General features: G+C 43.2%; 1 protein-coding gene across 5 annotated transcripts in view; it reads right to left on the reverse strand.

The window, feature by feature from the left end:
- Window positions 1-17,242, reverse strand: part of NFAT5 (nuclear factor of activated T cells 5) — a 108,556-nt gene that overhangs the window by 2,161 nt on the left and 89,153 nt on the right. For all 5 annotated transcript variants that reach the window (XR_003762907.1, XM_029075717.1, XM_029075723.1 and 2 more), the window contains 4 exons: window positions 16,903-16,980; window positions 6,888-7,042; window positions 2,154-4,704; window positions 298-537 (listed from right to left, as the gene is read on the reverse strand). Coding sequence is in view for 4 of the 5 variants with exons in the window: in XM_029075717.1 (XP_028931550.1) it covers window positions 302-537; window positions 2,154-4,704; window positions 6,888-7,042; window positions 16,903-16,980 (3,020 nt within the window). In the remaining variant the exon portion in view is untranslated. The remainder of the gene's footprint in view (window positions 1-297; window positions 538-2,153; window positions 4,705-6,887; window positions 7,043-16,902; window positions 16,981-17,242) is intronic.

The following is a 17,242-nucleotide window of genomic DNA, read 5'->3' on the forward strand; positions in this document are numbered from 1 at the left end:
TTGCAATTTTTAATCCCGTGATACTCTGGAAGTACCAATCCATGGAAAACTGTCAGAGAAGCTATGCTTCAAAATAATTAGAAATCCAGGCGTTACTCTTTTATTCTATTAGAAAGGAAAACTCCTCTCATCCATAAGTCTTGTGGGCAGGGGTCGTCTACACCCACTCCGATACAGCGTACTCTCCCAAGCACTTTGTACAGTGCTCTGCACTCAATAAGTGCTCAAGAGATACCACTGCGTGATCGTTTATGCTCTCAACCGGAAAAAACCAGGGTGTTAAAATCCAACACTTACCCAGTTAAAATGAACCAGTCATATTGTTCCCCTGATTTTGCAATGAGACAAGCAAATCGATCTTTTCGATATTTTGGTTGGAGTTGATAGATGACGGTAATGAAGAATTCTCAGGCATCTGCTGAGACAAAAGCGTCGATACGGGAGGCTGACCTTCACTTTGGGGCTGACCTGGTTGATTTATAGCCATCAGAGGATCTGGCAATGTAGCTGGTCCAGAGGCCAAAAGCTGGCTACAGTCTGTAAAGATATTTGAAATGGAAGTAATTAAAACTTGAAAAGACACACCTGAGCCAGCCAAAAACGCTCTGATCGAGATGCAATTCAAAGCATTTTTAAACTTTGGAGAAAAAGTAGTTTTGTGAACTCCCTGCAATCCTCTTCCTCATCAAATACTTATCAGGAAGAATAAAATCTATGGCTACAAATTAGATGTGACAAGACATAACGAGAGGTTCTCGCGTTTCGAACTACAGGTTTATAACCAATCCAATTCAGACAACAACATGCAGGGCCCGCGCATGGCCATACCTTTGCTACCCAGGAAGAGAAAAAAGGACTTCACTCATTCATTCATTCAATAGTATTTACTGAGCGCTTACTATGTGAAGAGCACTGTACTAAGCGCTTGGGATGAACAAGTCGGCAACAGATAGAGACAGTCCCTGCCGTTTGACGGGCTTACAGTCTAATCGGCTCCCGTAGCTAGTTAGCACTCTTTTACTAAGAAGCTTGCTCTTATGAAAAGACACTTCAAATAAGTTTCCTAGAGAAATGTTTTTATACATTTGAAGAGAGGAATTGGCTAAAAACTATTCTTCTTCGAGTTTGGCTCCCTATTCTCTCAACAACAAAAGTAATTTGTAGCTTAGTTTACGGCAAGAAAAACCCGATCTGCCAGTAGACTGGAAACTGCATTCTCCTGTATACACACCTAGTCCTGCTGAAGCCCCATTTTCTTTTTCTCATGGCATTTGTTAAATGCTGTACTGCCAGCTGGGGTAGATACAAACTAATGAGGTTGGACACAATCCATGTGCCACATGGGACTCAGTCTTAATCCCCATTTTGCAGATGAGGTGTTTGAGGTACAGAGAAGTTATTATTATTGTTAGCAATAATTACAGTAATAATAATGGTATTTGTTAAGCTCTTCCTATGTGCCAGACACTGTACTAAGCGCTGGGGTGGATACAAGCAAATCGGGTTGGATGCAGTCCCTGTCCCGCCTAGGACTCACAGTCTTCATCCCCACTTTCCAGATGAGCTAACTGAGAAACAGAGGAGCGAAGTGAGTTGGCCAAGGTCACACGGCAGACAAGAGGCAGAGGTAGGATGAGAACCCACGACCTTCTGTCTCTCAAGCCCGTGCTCTATCCACTACGTCATCATCGACTCGCCCAAGGCCACGGAGCAGACAATAATAATAATGTTGGTACTTGTTAAGCGCTCACTATGTGCAGAGCACTGTTCTAAGCACTGGGGTAGATACATGGTAATCAGGTTGTCCCACGTGAGGCTCACAGTTAATCCCCATTTTACAGATGAGGTAACTGAGCCACAGAGAAGTGAAGTGACTTGCCCCCAGTCACACAGCTGACAAGTGGCAGAGCCGGGATTTGAACTCATGATCTCTGACTCCCAAGCCCGGGCTCTTTCCACTGAGCCACGCTGCTTCAGAGCTGGGGCCAGAACCCAGGTCCTCCGACTCCCAGGCATGTTCTCTTTCCACTAGACCACACTGCTTATTACTTGCTTAAACGTGATTTGGCAGGGGGAGAAAAAAAAATCAACCACTCCAAATAATCTAGCTTTCTTTCCAAGAAATTTTTAAGCAGTGGGAAGGTTCTACTTACTATTCTGAATGCCAAACAGGAACATTCCTGAAGTCTGCTGAGTCGAACCAGGAGAATTCTGGAGTTGATTCATTGTGCCTCCTGCGGTATTGTGAAATAAAGTTGGTTGTTGTTGTGGTGCAGCTGTTGTCCCCTGGATTCCCGTCATGTTGTTCTGAGGTGGGTAGAGGGGGGGCTGCTGCAGGTCCTGTTGGTTTATACTGTTCTGCAAGGCAGACATGGAAGCCGATGAGATGAACAGCGTGACTTGTTGCTCTTGAGAGGAGGCAGAGCCTTGCACCAGCTGAATCTGAGGTGAGTTATGGAACAGAGACGGCTGTGGTTGATCGGACGGGGTGGATCCTGGGTTCTGAAGAGAAGAAACCGTGGTCTGGTTCTGAAACTGCATGGGCTGTTGATCCTGGCTCATCGGAGGCATACTGTTTTGCGGGTGAAACAGGGACTGGTTCTGCTGTTCCTGGTTAGTCAACGGATTTTGACTGGGACTGAATATCAGGTTTTGGGGGGGTGGTTTTTGAGACGCCATTGTGGCCATCGTGCTCTGATTACTGAAGAGAATAGTCTGCTGTTGCTGCTGCTGTTGCTGTTGCTGCTGCTGCTGTTCTTGGGACGCTGAGTTATTCGGCATGGTGACCATCGAGTGCTGAGGCTGGAAGATTGTACCTTGCTGGTTCTGAGACAGTGAATTTGGGGGAAGGGAGCCTAACGATACCTGAGCCTGAAACAAGCCCTGTTGAGGGGGTTGGGCCTGCTCTGGAGAGAGCAGCGGGGTCTGGATGTGGGGTATCTGAGACGGCTGTTGGAAAGCAGCCTGTTGTTCGGTGCCCGATGCCGGCTGAAGTGGGGAGATCGAGTTCTGGGTTGCAAAAAATGTGATCTGTTCTTCTTGAGATACTGGATTGTTCTGCAGAGTGCTTAGCGGACTCTGGGAAAGGAACATGTTGGGCGGCGGCTGCTCTGGAGGGACAGAAGAACCCTGCAGCACAGCCATGGGACTCTGGTTGTGGAACATCGAAGACGGCAACTGTTCGGAGGAAGAGGAGGGCGTCTGACTGTGGACGATGGGGTTTGGGCTGTGGAACATGGAACCCGGGGGTTCCTGGGACAGGTTCTGCGCTTCGCCAATAGGATTCTGAGGATGGAAAAGCTGAGCTTGCGTATGAGACGACTGTTGCAAGAAGCTCCCAGACTGAAGCGACATCATATCGCCGCCTTGCTGGAACAGTCCATTCCCTTGCTGTTGGGATCCGCTGCTCTGAACAGTCATCATGCCCTTCGTAGGGGAAAAAAGAGTCACCGGAGCCTGATTTTCCCCGCTGTGCTGCATCTGAACCATGGTCTGAAACACACTGTTCTGAATCTGTTTCGCCTGGCCTCCGGTTTCCTCTCCATCTCCCGAGCTGGGCGCGGGAAACAGGGCAGGGCCAGGGGCGGCAACCTGCTGAGAAGTCGGGGCGGACGCTTCATTCCCGGAGACCGCGGGAGACGAGGAGAACAGCTCGCACTGCATTTGGATATCTTCGTTTGTCGACAGTGCGCTCATCATGTGAGACGCCTGCTGGTACACTGGGGACTGCTGGAGGTTTCCACTTCCCGAAGCGGTGGGCGAGAAGAGCTCGGACTGTATCTGGGCAGCCGCCTGGCAGATACTCTGCTGCATTTCCATAACCATGGCTGCTGAGGATTCCAACGCTTGCTGCTGTTGCTGCTGCTGCTGTTGTTGTTGTTGTTGCTGTTGCTGCTGTTGTTGTTGTTGCTGTTGTTGCTGTTGCTGCTGCTGCTGCTGCTGATTGGATAACGTGCCCTCAGTCTGGGCATGAACGTTTTCGGCTCTCCCAGACAGTAGATTTTCGGCTCTAGGATGGACGGTTGGCTCTGCTGAGGAAAACAGGCCGGGACTGACACTGTTTTGAATCTGACTGACTTGTTGAAAAATCTCGGCACTGAGTTGCTCTTGCACGTTGTCGTTACCATCCGAGGTGGAAAAGAGAACCGAAGATAACTGCTGCTGGGCCTCCAAGACCTGCTGGACCAAATCGACGTTCCCCCCGCTGCCACCGGAAGGACCGGTCGGAAAATTTCCGGCCTGCAGCTGCTGGATGGTGTTCTGCAACTGAGTCACGCCGTTCGGGGAGGAGAAAATGCTCGATGAAATCTGCTGCTGTAACGTCTGTGCTTGTTCTTGAAGCGGTGACTGCTGTTGCTGCTGAGATGCATCCGTCAGCTGGGACAAGTTCACCACGGTGCCGTCTGACTGCAACACCTCTCTGGACTGAGACTCTCTGGGCTGAAACTGGGTGGCCTGCTGCAATAATGCATCGCTGTTCGGCAGCTGGCTGGGAGCAGAAACGGTTGGAAAGGTCCCAGGCTGGGAAATGTCCTGGGTTTGGATAGTTGTCAGTGTCTCCGGGTTGTATACTTTAGGCTGAATCTGCTGCTGCTTTTCGTTGTCCGGAGATAAGTGGGAAGCAGAAGATGAAAAAGATCCATTTCCTGATATGCTGGAAATGTTTTCTAACGTTTGCTGAGTTGATCCAACTGCCTTTGTCGCCTAAAAACATAAAACTCATCTTAAAACTGCAAAGATAACAGATTCCAAATTTCCGCCTGCAACCAAAATTAGGAAAGGAGAGCTAGGCTATAAGGTTGCATTCATGTTTAAAGACGCCAATGCAAACAAGAGGTGCCCTCTAACCTCAGAGGAGGCAAAATAGAAGACAGGATATGAAGATAATCATCCATGGAGAGAGAGAACAATATGGAAGATTTTTTCTAATACAGTTCCTTCTTAGGGAAGGTTAAAGGGAATGCAAAAAACCAAAAAATGTTTTGTCTGAGACTTGGAGTAATTAATTCTATGGGGCACAAGAAAAAACACTGCCAGGTTGAATTTGGGTTCTTCACTTTTTAGCAAATAAAACAGAATGAATATTTACAGAAACTATATCGTAGGTGAACACACAAGATCCCGAGATCATTCATTATTAAATTTAATTCCCATCGATGTGCGTTTAACTGATTAATTAAATGACATCTCAATCTCAGTTTCGTCAAGAAAAACTAGGGGTATCAGGAGTGAGATCTGGTGTGGATACTAAAGTAAATGTAAAGCAAAGTGCCTTTCTTCAAGGCAACTCCCCCCCAAAAAACATGAGTGAAGCACAGACAACAGGAAAACAAGCTGCTACAGGGGAAAGTGTCTATGTGAGAAATGCACATGTTGAAAAGCATTGAAAAGTTAATTTAAATTGCATACTTCTTGACAGTGCAACATCATCGACCTCTTCCCAACCTGTGAAAGAGGGCCGGACAACTAATATTTTGGGGTGTAATTCAGCACTGTTGGGCTGGAAAAAGTTAGGCTGAGCCTGTGGAGCCCAGTCTATTTTCCTATAAGAATTTTTTTTAGAGTCTGATGGGCCGGGAGACTGCATTATTGACAACTAGTCCACAGGGATATACTGGTGACTCTGTGTACCTCCCTCACCCTTTGCCCAGTTGCCTGAAAACTGAGAACTGATGCCGTCTTCTAGGACAACAAAAGGGTTGGGGGCTATAGGCGGGAGGGGGGAAAATTTGTAATAATACCCTGAAATAATTTCTAGAGCACTTTATTTTATCAAGTGCTTTCACAATAATTACACTTCACTCTTCCATTACTTCTATTTTTATTCTGTCTTTTGGATAGAATGTCATTAAGGAACAGTGGGGCATTCTTTTGACACTATCTGGATATAGTGCAATGTGATTTTGGAAAAGTCAGGTGTGATTCTTCACACAGTATTCATCAGGGCACACAAACTGCAATACACATTTATCTTAATGTGGAGTTCATCAGTAACATAACCCCCACATTATAGCAGGGCTGAGTGAATCTCATTTTCAACTTTACCACAGCAGCTAGGGGAGCAGCATGGCTGAGTGGATACAGCACGAGCCTGGGAGTCAGAAGGACCTGAGTTCTAATCCTGACTGCACCACTTGTCTTCAGTGTTACTTTGGGCAGATCATTAGTGTCCCTGTGCCTGTTACCTCATCTGCAAAATGGGAATTAATACCATAGGCATGGATTGTGTCCAACCTGATTAATTTGTATCTAGCCCAGCACTTAGTAGTGGGGCAGACACAGTATTGGCCCGTTATTATCATTATTATTATTATTATACCTTAAAAAAACCCCATGTGCATTATAGGGAAAAGCAGGCCTTTTTATCCACATTTTACAGATGGAGAAACTGAAGCACAGAAAGGCTACAAGACTTGCCCAAAGTCACACAGCTGGGCAGTGACAGAATCAGGCTTTAAAACTAGGGCTTCATGACTTCCAGCTAAGTGTTCTTTCCACTAGGTCACACCATCTCTTAGGTAGGCTTAGTAAAGTGCTCTGCACACAGTAAATGCTCAATAAATACAATTAATTGAATGAAAGGCTGAAATGTTCCCTGTCACACTTGAAGTCACTTGAATTGTTGGGGACAAACTCCGAGGCAGAACTAGATTAGACATGAGCTGTCTCAATATTAATTTTGTTTACACATCTCTGAAATTACTGTCGCTATGTGGGTGCTTAGTGTTAACCTAACTCATGAGGAAACAGGCCCGGAATTACATTTTTCAGGAAAAAATTTATCTCCACAAAGCATGACTGCCTCTTTTAGATATGTACACTGTACACAGGGGAGATTTCAAATTCATGACAAGAATTGGATATCTGAGATTCCCAGCGTAGCTTACCTTAAAGACAGGAGAAGGTCTCTTTTCTGCTGTTACTTCCATTGGAGTAACATCTTCATTCTTAATCACACTGCTTGGCATGAGTGAAGTGGGAGGAATCAAGGCACTAGAAAGAATATTTACCTTATCTAGGTTACAACCAGTGGCTTTCATTACTGAAAAAAACAAAAAGTATTAAAGAATCCATTATCCACTTCAGAATCCAACGCCACTCTAAAGCCTAGTGGCTACACAGGACATTCTCAATACCACATTCTTGAGGAAGAGGGAGAAAAGAGGATCTAATTCAGGTGCTCATATCCTTTATGCCACCTCAAAAGCTGAAACAAATCTCTTTTGCAAAAGTGGGCCCAAATCCCCAGTTCAAATGTTTTCTCCCCTTAATTAACTGCCACTTCTCTGTTCTTCAGTAATCTCACATGTGAAATGAGGATTAAATAATAATAATGTTGGTATTTGTTAAGCGCTTACTATGTGCAGAGCACTCTTCTAAGCGTTGGGGTAGATACAGGGGAATCAGGTTGTCCCACTTGAGGCTCACAGTCTTCACCCCCATTTTACCGATGAGGGAACTGAGGCACAGAGAAGTTAAGTGACTTGCCCACAGTCACACAGCTGACAAGTGGCAGAGCCAGGATTTGAACTCATGACCTCTGACTGCCAGGCCCATGCTCCTTCCACTGAGCCACGAATACTGTGAGTCCCTCGTGGGACACAGACTCTATCTAACCTGATTAGCTTGCATCTACCCCAGGGCTCAGTCCAGGGCCTGGCACAAGTAAGTACTTAACAAATACTATTAAAAATGAATAATTATGGTATAATTATAGTACTTGTTAAGTGCTTACTCTATACCCGGTACTGTTCTAATAATAATAATACTAATTTTGGTATTTGTTAAGCACTATGTGCCAAGCATTGTTTTAAGTGGTGGGGAAGACATAAGTTGGACACAGTTCCTGTCTTAATCCCCATTCATTTATTCAATAGTATTTATTGAGAGCTTACTATGTACAGAGCACCGTACTAAGCACTTGGAATGTACAATTCGGCAACAGATAGAGACAATCCCTGTCTAATACTAATAATGTTGGTATTGGTTAAGCGCTTACTATGTGCAGAGCACTGTTCTAACTGCTGGGGTAGATACAGGGTCATCAAGTTGTCCCACGTGAGGCTCACAGTCTTCATCCCCATTTTACAGATGAGGGAACTGAGGCACAGAGAAGTGAAGTGACTTGCCCACAGTCACACAGTTGACAAGTGGCAGAGCTGGGATTCGAACCCATGACCTTTGACTCCCAAGCCCAGGCTCTTTCCACTGAGCCACGCTGCTTCCCTACAATGGGCTCACAGTCTATAGATGAGGTAACCAAGGCCCAGAGAACTGGAGTGACTTGCCCAAGGTCACACAACAGATAAGTGGTGAAGCCGAGATTAGAACCCATCATTAGAACCCATGACTTCCTGATTCCCAGGGCTGTGCTCTATCCACTACACCATGCTGCTTCTCTAAGCACTGGAGCAGATATAAGGTTAGCATTTTGGACACAGTCCCTGTCCCACGTGGGACTCAGTCTAGGGAGTAGGATTTGATCCCCATTTTTACAGATAAGAAAACTGAGGCACAGAGAAGTTAAGTAACTTGCCCAAGATCACAGAGCAGACAAGTGGGGGATCAGCATTAGAATCCAGGTCCTTTGACTCCCAGCCCCGAGAAAAGTGCTCTTTCCACTAGGCCTCACTGCTTCTCATTTACTACAACCCTTGGTTGGAACACACGACCTTTAAATTGAAATACCATAGTGACTTGTATAACCGCCCCACATTTTGCACATAATTTTTGCAATTCCCCAAAAGGGGAGGGGCCATTATGCAAGGAATTAAGCTTAGCAATAAAGGAAGCAAGAGAAAAATGAGAAGAAAAAAGGAGGAAAGGAGGTGAGGAGGAAGAGAAAAGGAAAAGGATACTTGAGATTGAGTCTCCTACTTGCACTGTACTCTCCCAAGTGCTACATAAAATAGATACAAAATGAAGTACGGTAACTCCCCCACCCTCTTTTTACCTACTTGTGCACATTTCCAAACAAAGAAAACCTCACGGCACAAACCCCTATCTGGAGCATTTAGATCCTACTCCTCTTATTACCTCAGCACGCATGCTTCCAAAATGAAAACTTTGCAGTGTGAGCCTGTATCCATGGCATTTTGACCCTAGTCCCCTTCTGCCTATTGCTTACAAAGGTGATCTTACATTTCCTCCTCAAAAGTTGATGGGGGGGGAGAGATGAGTCAGAATTTTAGGATGAGGTAAATTATGCAAGAAAATATGGTAGGTGGTGTATGAATAAAGAAAATTTTGAAATCTCTGATTTCCAAGAGATTGGTCTTAAATTCGAGTTATTTTTAAGATGGGCAAATGGAATTACAATATTAAGTTGGAAAATAGGTTTTGGAAAGTCTGCAGACATAATTTTTCTCCCTACCGATTAGTTAAAAGCTCAACTTCTTTGGTTAACCTCTTAAACAGAGAGCGCTTATTTGCTTCCTGATATTGGGTTTGTAACTACTATGCTGGAAATACTGGGACAGGATGATTGTGTGCACGTGTGTGTATGAGTGTACGAAGATATTTATGTATACACGGGCCTGGGAGTCAGGAGGACCTGAGTTCTAACCCTGGCTCTGCCATTTCTCTGCTGTATGACCCTGAGCAAGTCACTTAACTATTCCGTGCTTCGGTCACCTTGTCTGTAAAATGGGGATTAAGACTCTGAGCCTCATGAGGGACGAAGACTGCGTCCAACCTGATTAACTTGTATCTTTCCCAGTGCTCAGTACGCAGCCTGGCACAGAGTAAACATTTAACTAATATCATAAAAAAAAGAGCTCTAAAGGAAAGACTCAAATATATTTCTCTCGAGCCATCCACAGTCTGATTCTGCCTGGATCAAGGTTCATAACTTTCAGTCATGTGTAGGGCAGATATATTGGCAACTAGACAAAAACAACGTCTATAAATCATTTTAAAGATAACACATACTTGCCTACTAATGAGGAAGAGGCTACAGAAAGAGATTTACAGCACGTTTCACTGGATCAAAGTAAAAGAAATATCACCATTTAAGAACAAGCGTCATGAACTGAGAAAGCTAGAATGTCCCCTTTGGCCGAGATTTACTTTAAAAGGAAAAATTCCTAATCCTAAACTATTTCTGGGAATACTGAGGGTTGGAATAGCAATGAGCTGGATAATGTTCTTCAAGATCCCACCCCTTCAATTTCACTGCAGAGTGTAAAGCCATATTTATTCTTTACTACTGGTTAAACTTTAAATGATTAATGAGGCAGACGTTAATGTTAATTATTCAGATATAAGAACAAACTAAATTATTGGGTACATTTTAGACTTTTGTTAAAAATATGGCGCAGAAAATAACCTGGGGCTCAGTCTGATGCCATAATCACAGCATCATCCACTCCTTCTCTGTGACCTCCCACATGTAGTTTTTCTCCCATTACCTCTTCCTATGAAAATCTCTCCTTCACCATGAATCCCTTCTCTGTTCTGCCTAAAAGTCAATTTTTGAATGTTAAAATGTAATGAAGCCTTTCTCTTGGTTAGAGAATTTTCTAGCTTCCAGACACCTTTGGACTGACACACAAAGTAATTATGCATTTAAATGATTTCAGTGTACATGATTATTTCAGTAGCCTCCTCCTCCTGCAGCATCTTCTGCTACATAAAAGATTATGGCCTAGGTTCCTTCTTTCTAGCACTATGCAAATATGAAGGAAGAGTTTCAGGCTGGTATATCCAGACGTATTAAAAAAAAAGCTCTCTTTTATGAACCTGTAAAACTTGGAATCCAGCTATCTGCTTTAATGGGTGTGGAGGGGAGGTCTGAATAGAGTGATGAGAGAAATGAGAAATAAATTTGTCCTCAGAAACCTTAAGGCACTGGGACATTTTTAGAAAGCTTAAAAATCAATATTACAGAATCACATTAATTTGTGAGAACACGGAAGGCTTATTGTTTCAGGATTATAAGGCTGTTAGGAAGACCACCAGTTTTACGAAAGGAACTCTATTTACAGTACAGAGAGACATGTATTCTCATGTTGACTTTTACTCTATCCAATTAGAGAATTACATAACCTTGATTTATGTAGTACACAAATAGCGTCTGTTTGTGTGCATGTAGTTTTGGCTGAGACTCGCACGTACGGGACTGTACCTCACTGTACGAAATTCATCAAACACACGGCAGACTTTGTACAAACATAACACACACTTCTTAAAAAAGGTAGGGTTGTTTCCTTAGGTCTTTCCCGTAGTTCAGGCTGAGAACGTGATAATGGTAATGAAGAGGCTGAACTCACCGCTGAAGGCCACCCTATCCTAACGAAGGGTCTAAGTGAATTCACCGGTAGCGTGGCGAGTAATCCCCATGCTGAAAAGCAGCATACCGTAGTGAAAAAAGCATTAGCCTGGGAGCCAGAGGACCTTTGTTCTTTTTTTAAATGATATTTGTTAAGCGCTTACTATACGTCAGGCCCTGTTCGAAGCACTGGGGTAGACACAAGCTAATGAGGTTGGACACAGTTCCTGTCCCACACGGGGCTCACAATATTAATCCCCATTTTACAGACAAGGTGACCGAAGCACAGAGAAGTTAAGTGACTTGCTCAAGGTCACCCAGCAGACCACTGGCAGAGCCAGGATTAGAATCCAGGACCTTCTGACTCCCAGGCCTGTGCTCCATCCACTAGGCCAGGTTGGCTTCCAATCCCAGTTCTGCCCAATTGCCTGCTGTTAGATCTTGGGCAGGTCACTTACTCTCTCTGTGCTGCAGTGTCCATATCTGTAAAATGGGGATTAAAAACCTGTTCTTCCTCCTACTTATATTGTGAGCCCCCCGTGGGACAGTGATTGTGTCCAAACTGATTAACTTCTACCTACCTCAGCACTTTGAACAGTGCTTGACACAAAGTATCCACTTTACAGATACCATAATTAGGATCATCATCATTACAAGGAACAGGAGGCTCCACTTTAAGCAAGGAATTGAGTGACTCCTAACGTGTGAGCTCTTCTTAAGAAAAAGGCCTAGCGGTCTTCCATCGTTGTATTTTCGAAGCCAGCTGCTTCGGCTTTCACTCCTCCTGAAACCCATCAGGTGTTCTGCAGATGTTCTTCTTGTTAAGAATTCATTATAGTGGAAGAAATGAAATTTTATAGTTTTCAAAGCATACCCTGTTCAGTACACCTTATTAGAACACTCAGTATCTTTTCTGACATTCCGTACTCAAATTTGGAAGATAATCATTCCTTGTTAAACCTGGGCCTTTTAAACACTGCGCTCTTTTCCCTAAGAAATATACTTCTCTTTCTTCAACGGTACTCTTGTTTCAGAGTTTTTGGGTCTCCATAACTCCAAGATAAGACTTGCCTCTTCACAGAATCTAATTAATCCTACACTTTCGAATTCAGCAGATTTCACTGTGTAGCAATTGCTGATTCTTTCTCTTTCAAAGGGGACAACATTAGTGCCTTCATTATTCTTCCCATTTGGAACTCAAATTTGTCTCGGTCTTGGATTAATCTAATTTTTTTTGCTTTTGCTACCAAAGTTAAGAAAGATGTTATTTTTGAAGGAAAAAGTTATTTGCTAAAGAAATCATTATCCCCACCCTGTTTATGGATGACTTGATTCCTTGGGATCCTTCATTATGGTCTTCCCAATCGCCAAGTGGCATACAAGCTTAGAAATAAATATAGTTCAGCTACAGTTCACTTCGGGGTTCTGCTCACTAGTAACAAACAACAAGAATTAATGTTTGCCAGTTCAAACTTCCAGTCACCTTTTTGTCAGGTACAGATCCCCTTTCAGGAATAAAAGCCGAATGATAGCTGTAAAAGCAAAAATTGCACTTACACAAACCATTCACACCTTGAAAGTGTTATAAAGGTGTTTTTTTCCAATTATTTACGCTTGTAAACTAGGATGTGATAAACGAAGCTGTGAATTCCATACTTTCCAAGATCTGTTCTGTGTATGACTACTCTGGTGCTCTCAAAAAAAAATCTGGGCAACACTGAAGCCCTCTCAGGTACTACAAAATTCCTAGGGGTAGTTCTAAAACAAACAAGTCTCTTAAGGCTATTTGGAAGGTTTTTCTGATAAATACAAAGCGGCAGCTAGGAAACTATCAGAAACCTCATCTTTTTCAAAGAGACATTTTCAAAACTAAATGATAGCATGAGAACTGTCATCATCTATTACATTGGTTTGCCTGTAGTGTTAGGGTCTGGTGGTGCATATTTAGGTCCCGGTGTAAAAAAAATAATTGAAAGAAAGCAGTTGCTGCTCTAGGATTGATGCCCGCTAAAGGAAAAAAGTAATTTCAAGTGCTTTGAAATGGAGCCTTTACAACAATTTTGTGAGAGGCAAAAATAACTGTGGTATTTGTTACGCACTTACTTTGTGCCAAGCACTTTACAAAGCGCTGGAGTACATACAAGATAATCAGGTCCCATATGGGCCTCGCAGTCTAAGTAGGAGGGAGAAGAGGTATTGAATCCCCAGATCAGGGAACTGAGGCACAGAGAAGTTAAGTAACTTGCTCTAGGTCATACAGCAGGTAAGTGGCGAAGCCAGGATTAGAACCCAGGTCCTCTGACATCCAGGCCCGTGCTCTTCCCACAAGGCCACGCTGCTTCTCTAAGGCAAAATCTGACTCCCGCCACCTGTGACCCACATAATGAAGACTACTGCCAAAACACTCAAATTTTGTTTCATTTCCCAGGAGTCTTTATGGTTAAAGTTTATCCAACTTAAATCACTCACATGTGACTTCAAACCCATTATTTATGTATACAAAGAATGCCACCCCTTCATTATCTGATCAAAATTGGATTTTTTTTTTTAGATTTTTAGTGCAACTCAACATATCAGTGTTATTCCATTAACTCCAGAGAATATGAGAAATATTCTGCCGCTCTCTGCCCCCACTCAAGAATTCAGATCAGCTGCTTAACTCGTATTAATGGTCCAGTGGTCTAAACCTAAAGGAACCAGAGGTCAACTGTTTACAGGGAGGGATCCTGGCTCTGAATTTCAACCATCTGGAATCCACTTTACAATGCCCCACCGATGTTTTTAAGAGGCTTTACTTAGAATGGCAAAAAATCACCTTAACATCAGTTTACCCACTTCACTGAATCTCAATCCCACGTAACTCAAAAAACAAGGAACAGGAAATGTTATACAGATATACCTCAGGTTTCAACCATCCCACAGTACATGTGAAACGACGATACATCCTGCGTTGTCTGTTGATTTACCTCAGCATATCAAAACTATCCCAACCCATCAATCTATAATATTTATTGAGCATCTAGGCTGGGTAGAGCATTATACTCCACTCCCAGAAGAGTACAGTAGAGCTAACAGACATGATCCCTGCCCTTTTGGAGCTTGCAGTTTAGGAAAGGAGACACACACTAAAATAGTTCACAGATAAGAGGAAAAAGGAAAATGGATAGACAGGAGAGTGAGAATCTGAGTAATAGACAGTTCTTTAAAGACGTGCTACAGATAGTAGTGAGTGCATATATCTGTAGCTGACACAGAATTGCTGAAGAAGTAGCTGGGAAGGGAATAGGACTGGTGGAAAGGAGCAAGTAACTGGGGAAGGGGTCTTGAAGAGATGTGATTTTAGAAATAATAATAATAATTATGGTTATTTATTAAGCGCTTACTATGTGCCGAGCACTGTTCTAAACACCGAGCACTGTTCCAAATGCTGATACTCAGAGCATCTGGTAAGCGCTTATACTCTGTGCCGAGCACTGTTTTAAGTGCTGGTGTAGATGTGGGGTCATCAGGTTGTCCCACGGGGGGCTCACAGTTTTCATTCCCATTTCCTAAATGAGGTAACTGAGGCACAGGGAAGTTAAGTGGCTTGCCCAAGGTCACACAGCAGACAAGTGGCGGAGCCGGGATCAAAACCCATGTCCTCTGACTCCCAACCCTGTGCTCTTTCCACTAAGCCACGAAGGTTCTGAAGATGGAGGGGAGTTGTGGTCTGGTGGGCATGAAGGGGAAGGTGAGCTCTAGGTAGGAGGAAGGCCATGAGCAAGCGACCACAGCAGGTAAAATCATTCTTGACTCCCCTCACTCACTTCCTCCTCACCCTGTGTTGTTCCCAGGGAATTTCCTGCCTCTCCTGCTTGCATCCTAAACTTGCCACCCTATCTCTGCAGTCTCCCACCTCACTCCAATCTTATTTTTTATGTTTTTATACTAACTTACTGCTGCCAGTGTGGACACTTCCACCAAACCCTCAGTGCTCCCTTCCCCATCCTACCTATAACCTCCCTGGCCCTGGCGAAGTCATGGAATGAGGCAAAGGGATAGATTACAACAGGACGGGGGCTGTAAAGGATGGTTGTGGTGCCATTTTCACTACTGCCGTCTCCCCCCTTGCTCAGTCCGTCCTTAGTCTGATTCCCATGACTTTGGGGGGAAAGTGGGGTTACAAATGGGAAAGGGAATTGGGGTGATGGCAGCCCCCATTCCTCTGTCATCTCCTTCCCTTGCCTCGCTCCATCCTCCACACCCTCTCATTCTCAGTACTTTTTCTGCCACGCCTCAGTTTCCCCGCAATATCCAGATCTTGAACTCACCCTTCTCCATTTCCCAGTCCATTCGTCCCACATCGTCCTCGTGCCCTCACACTCCAGAAATTATTCTTTCAACCAACCACAGAAACAAGAGAGGGTATGGAGGACGGAGTGGGGCAAGGGAAGGGGTAGACAGAGGAGTTTACAATGCAGTTTTCACTTACTGTAATGCTTGGTTGTCAAGTTGGGGCTGATTCTGCAAAGGATTCTAATCAATTGAATAGAAGTTTAGGGGCAAACATACTCCAGGATATAACCGTGCAAAACACAACCACAGTTTAAGAAAGGGAAGTTGGTTGTTTTGTAGGGTATGTCTACATTGTGAAATAATCTGAATTGGGGAAAGGCAAGGCATTATAGGTGCTGAATATTTTTATTATTTATTTTCTCAATGAGTAGGGCAAAGTAGTTCTAAAGAATGCATCTTCTGAATACCAAAATTCCAACAAGGCACTAAGAATTTTTCATTAGTTAATTTTCATAATTTGAAACTTCTGCCGTGAATGCATATTGACTCTAGGGTCAAACGTAAATCTGCACTGCATTCAAGGAGTGCAAATGAAACCGGTTCTGGAATTGCTTTACTATTTCACAAGGTATTAATATTGATCAATAATATTTTAAATCAAGTTTTTAAAAATTAGCTCAAATACAATTTTGATTTCAGGGAAAAAAGCCAGGAACAAAGTAATATACACCAGGGTAAATGACCAGACTATAGCCACTGATAGGAAATTTGGTGTGCAAATAGCTCATTGGAATTTTTGTTATAAAAGTGTTTCAACAAGTATTAATGCCTCGCTCTATTGAGACAATTCCTCCCATTCCTAAAGAGAACCCACAGGCACTGTGTTCTCAATATCTAGTTTCTGGGCTTCAAAATTTCATGCACCTCAAACTCACATTAAAAATCAGCCTGTTTTTGGAAAGATTTAGGAAATGCTTAATAAATATCATACAAAAGATGTATATTTTATTTGCTGAAGAGCTGAGGTGGTTTATTGCATGCCAGAAAATTTGGGGTCCACATCCCCCTGAGTCAGGGGAGGAGAGCAGAATTAGGAACAAATAACCACAAGGAATAGCCTCCATGGAACCCACAGTTAATATTTGGTCAGTTCTGTACAACTGGGACATGGGAATTTAACTGGGAATTAAAACTCAAACATGCCATTTATAAAAAACAGCTAAATGTGTCTGAGTAGAAAAGAAAGGTAAATGTCACACCAGAAATGTAAGGTTTGCAGGCATGCTATAGAAGAGTTAAGGTATGCCAAGGAAAAGAAAAGGTTTACCCATTAATAAACCTGATAACTAATTTGGTACCTTTCATAGCTTCTTCAAAAGAACAAGGTCGGGCTGGGCTGGATACTTCTTTCTTCACATTTACATTCAGAGCACCAGCTGTTAGTAAAAACAAACATATATGTATATATATTTAATTAACAATCCAAGAGGAAAAGTTCTACGCTTAAGTACTGAGATACTATTCCCTTCTGAAAAGTTTGGTCACCAAATCTAGAACATCATTTCTTGAGCTTTTTAGACAAGTTAAAGGGTGTAGCAATGTCTAACATTGGAGAGTCAGTCATTATCAAATATATTGCAATTCAATGATTTTTAATATATTTCCTAAAAAATACAGCTAATTCTTCTAAGAAGTGTT

The sequence above is a fragment of the Ornithorhynchus anatinus genome, chromosome 11, assembly GCF_004115215.2.
Source record: "Ornithorhynchus anatinus isolate Pmale09 chromosome 11, mOrnAna1.pri.v4, whole genome shotgun sequence".
Lineage (NCBI taxonomy): Eukaryota > Metazoa > Chordata > Mammalia > Monotremata > Ornithorhynchidae > Ornithorhynchus > Ornithorhynchus anatinus.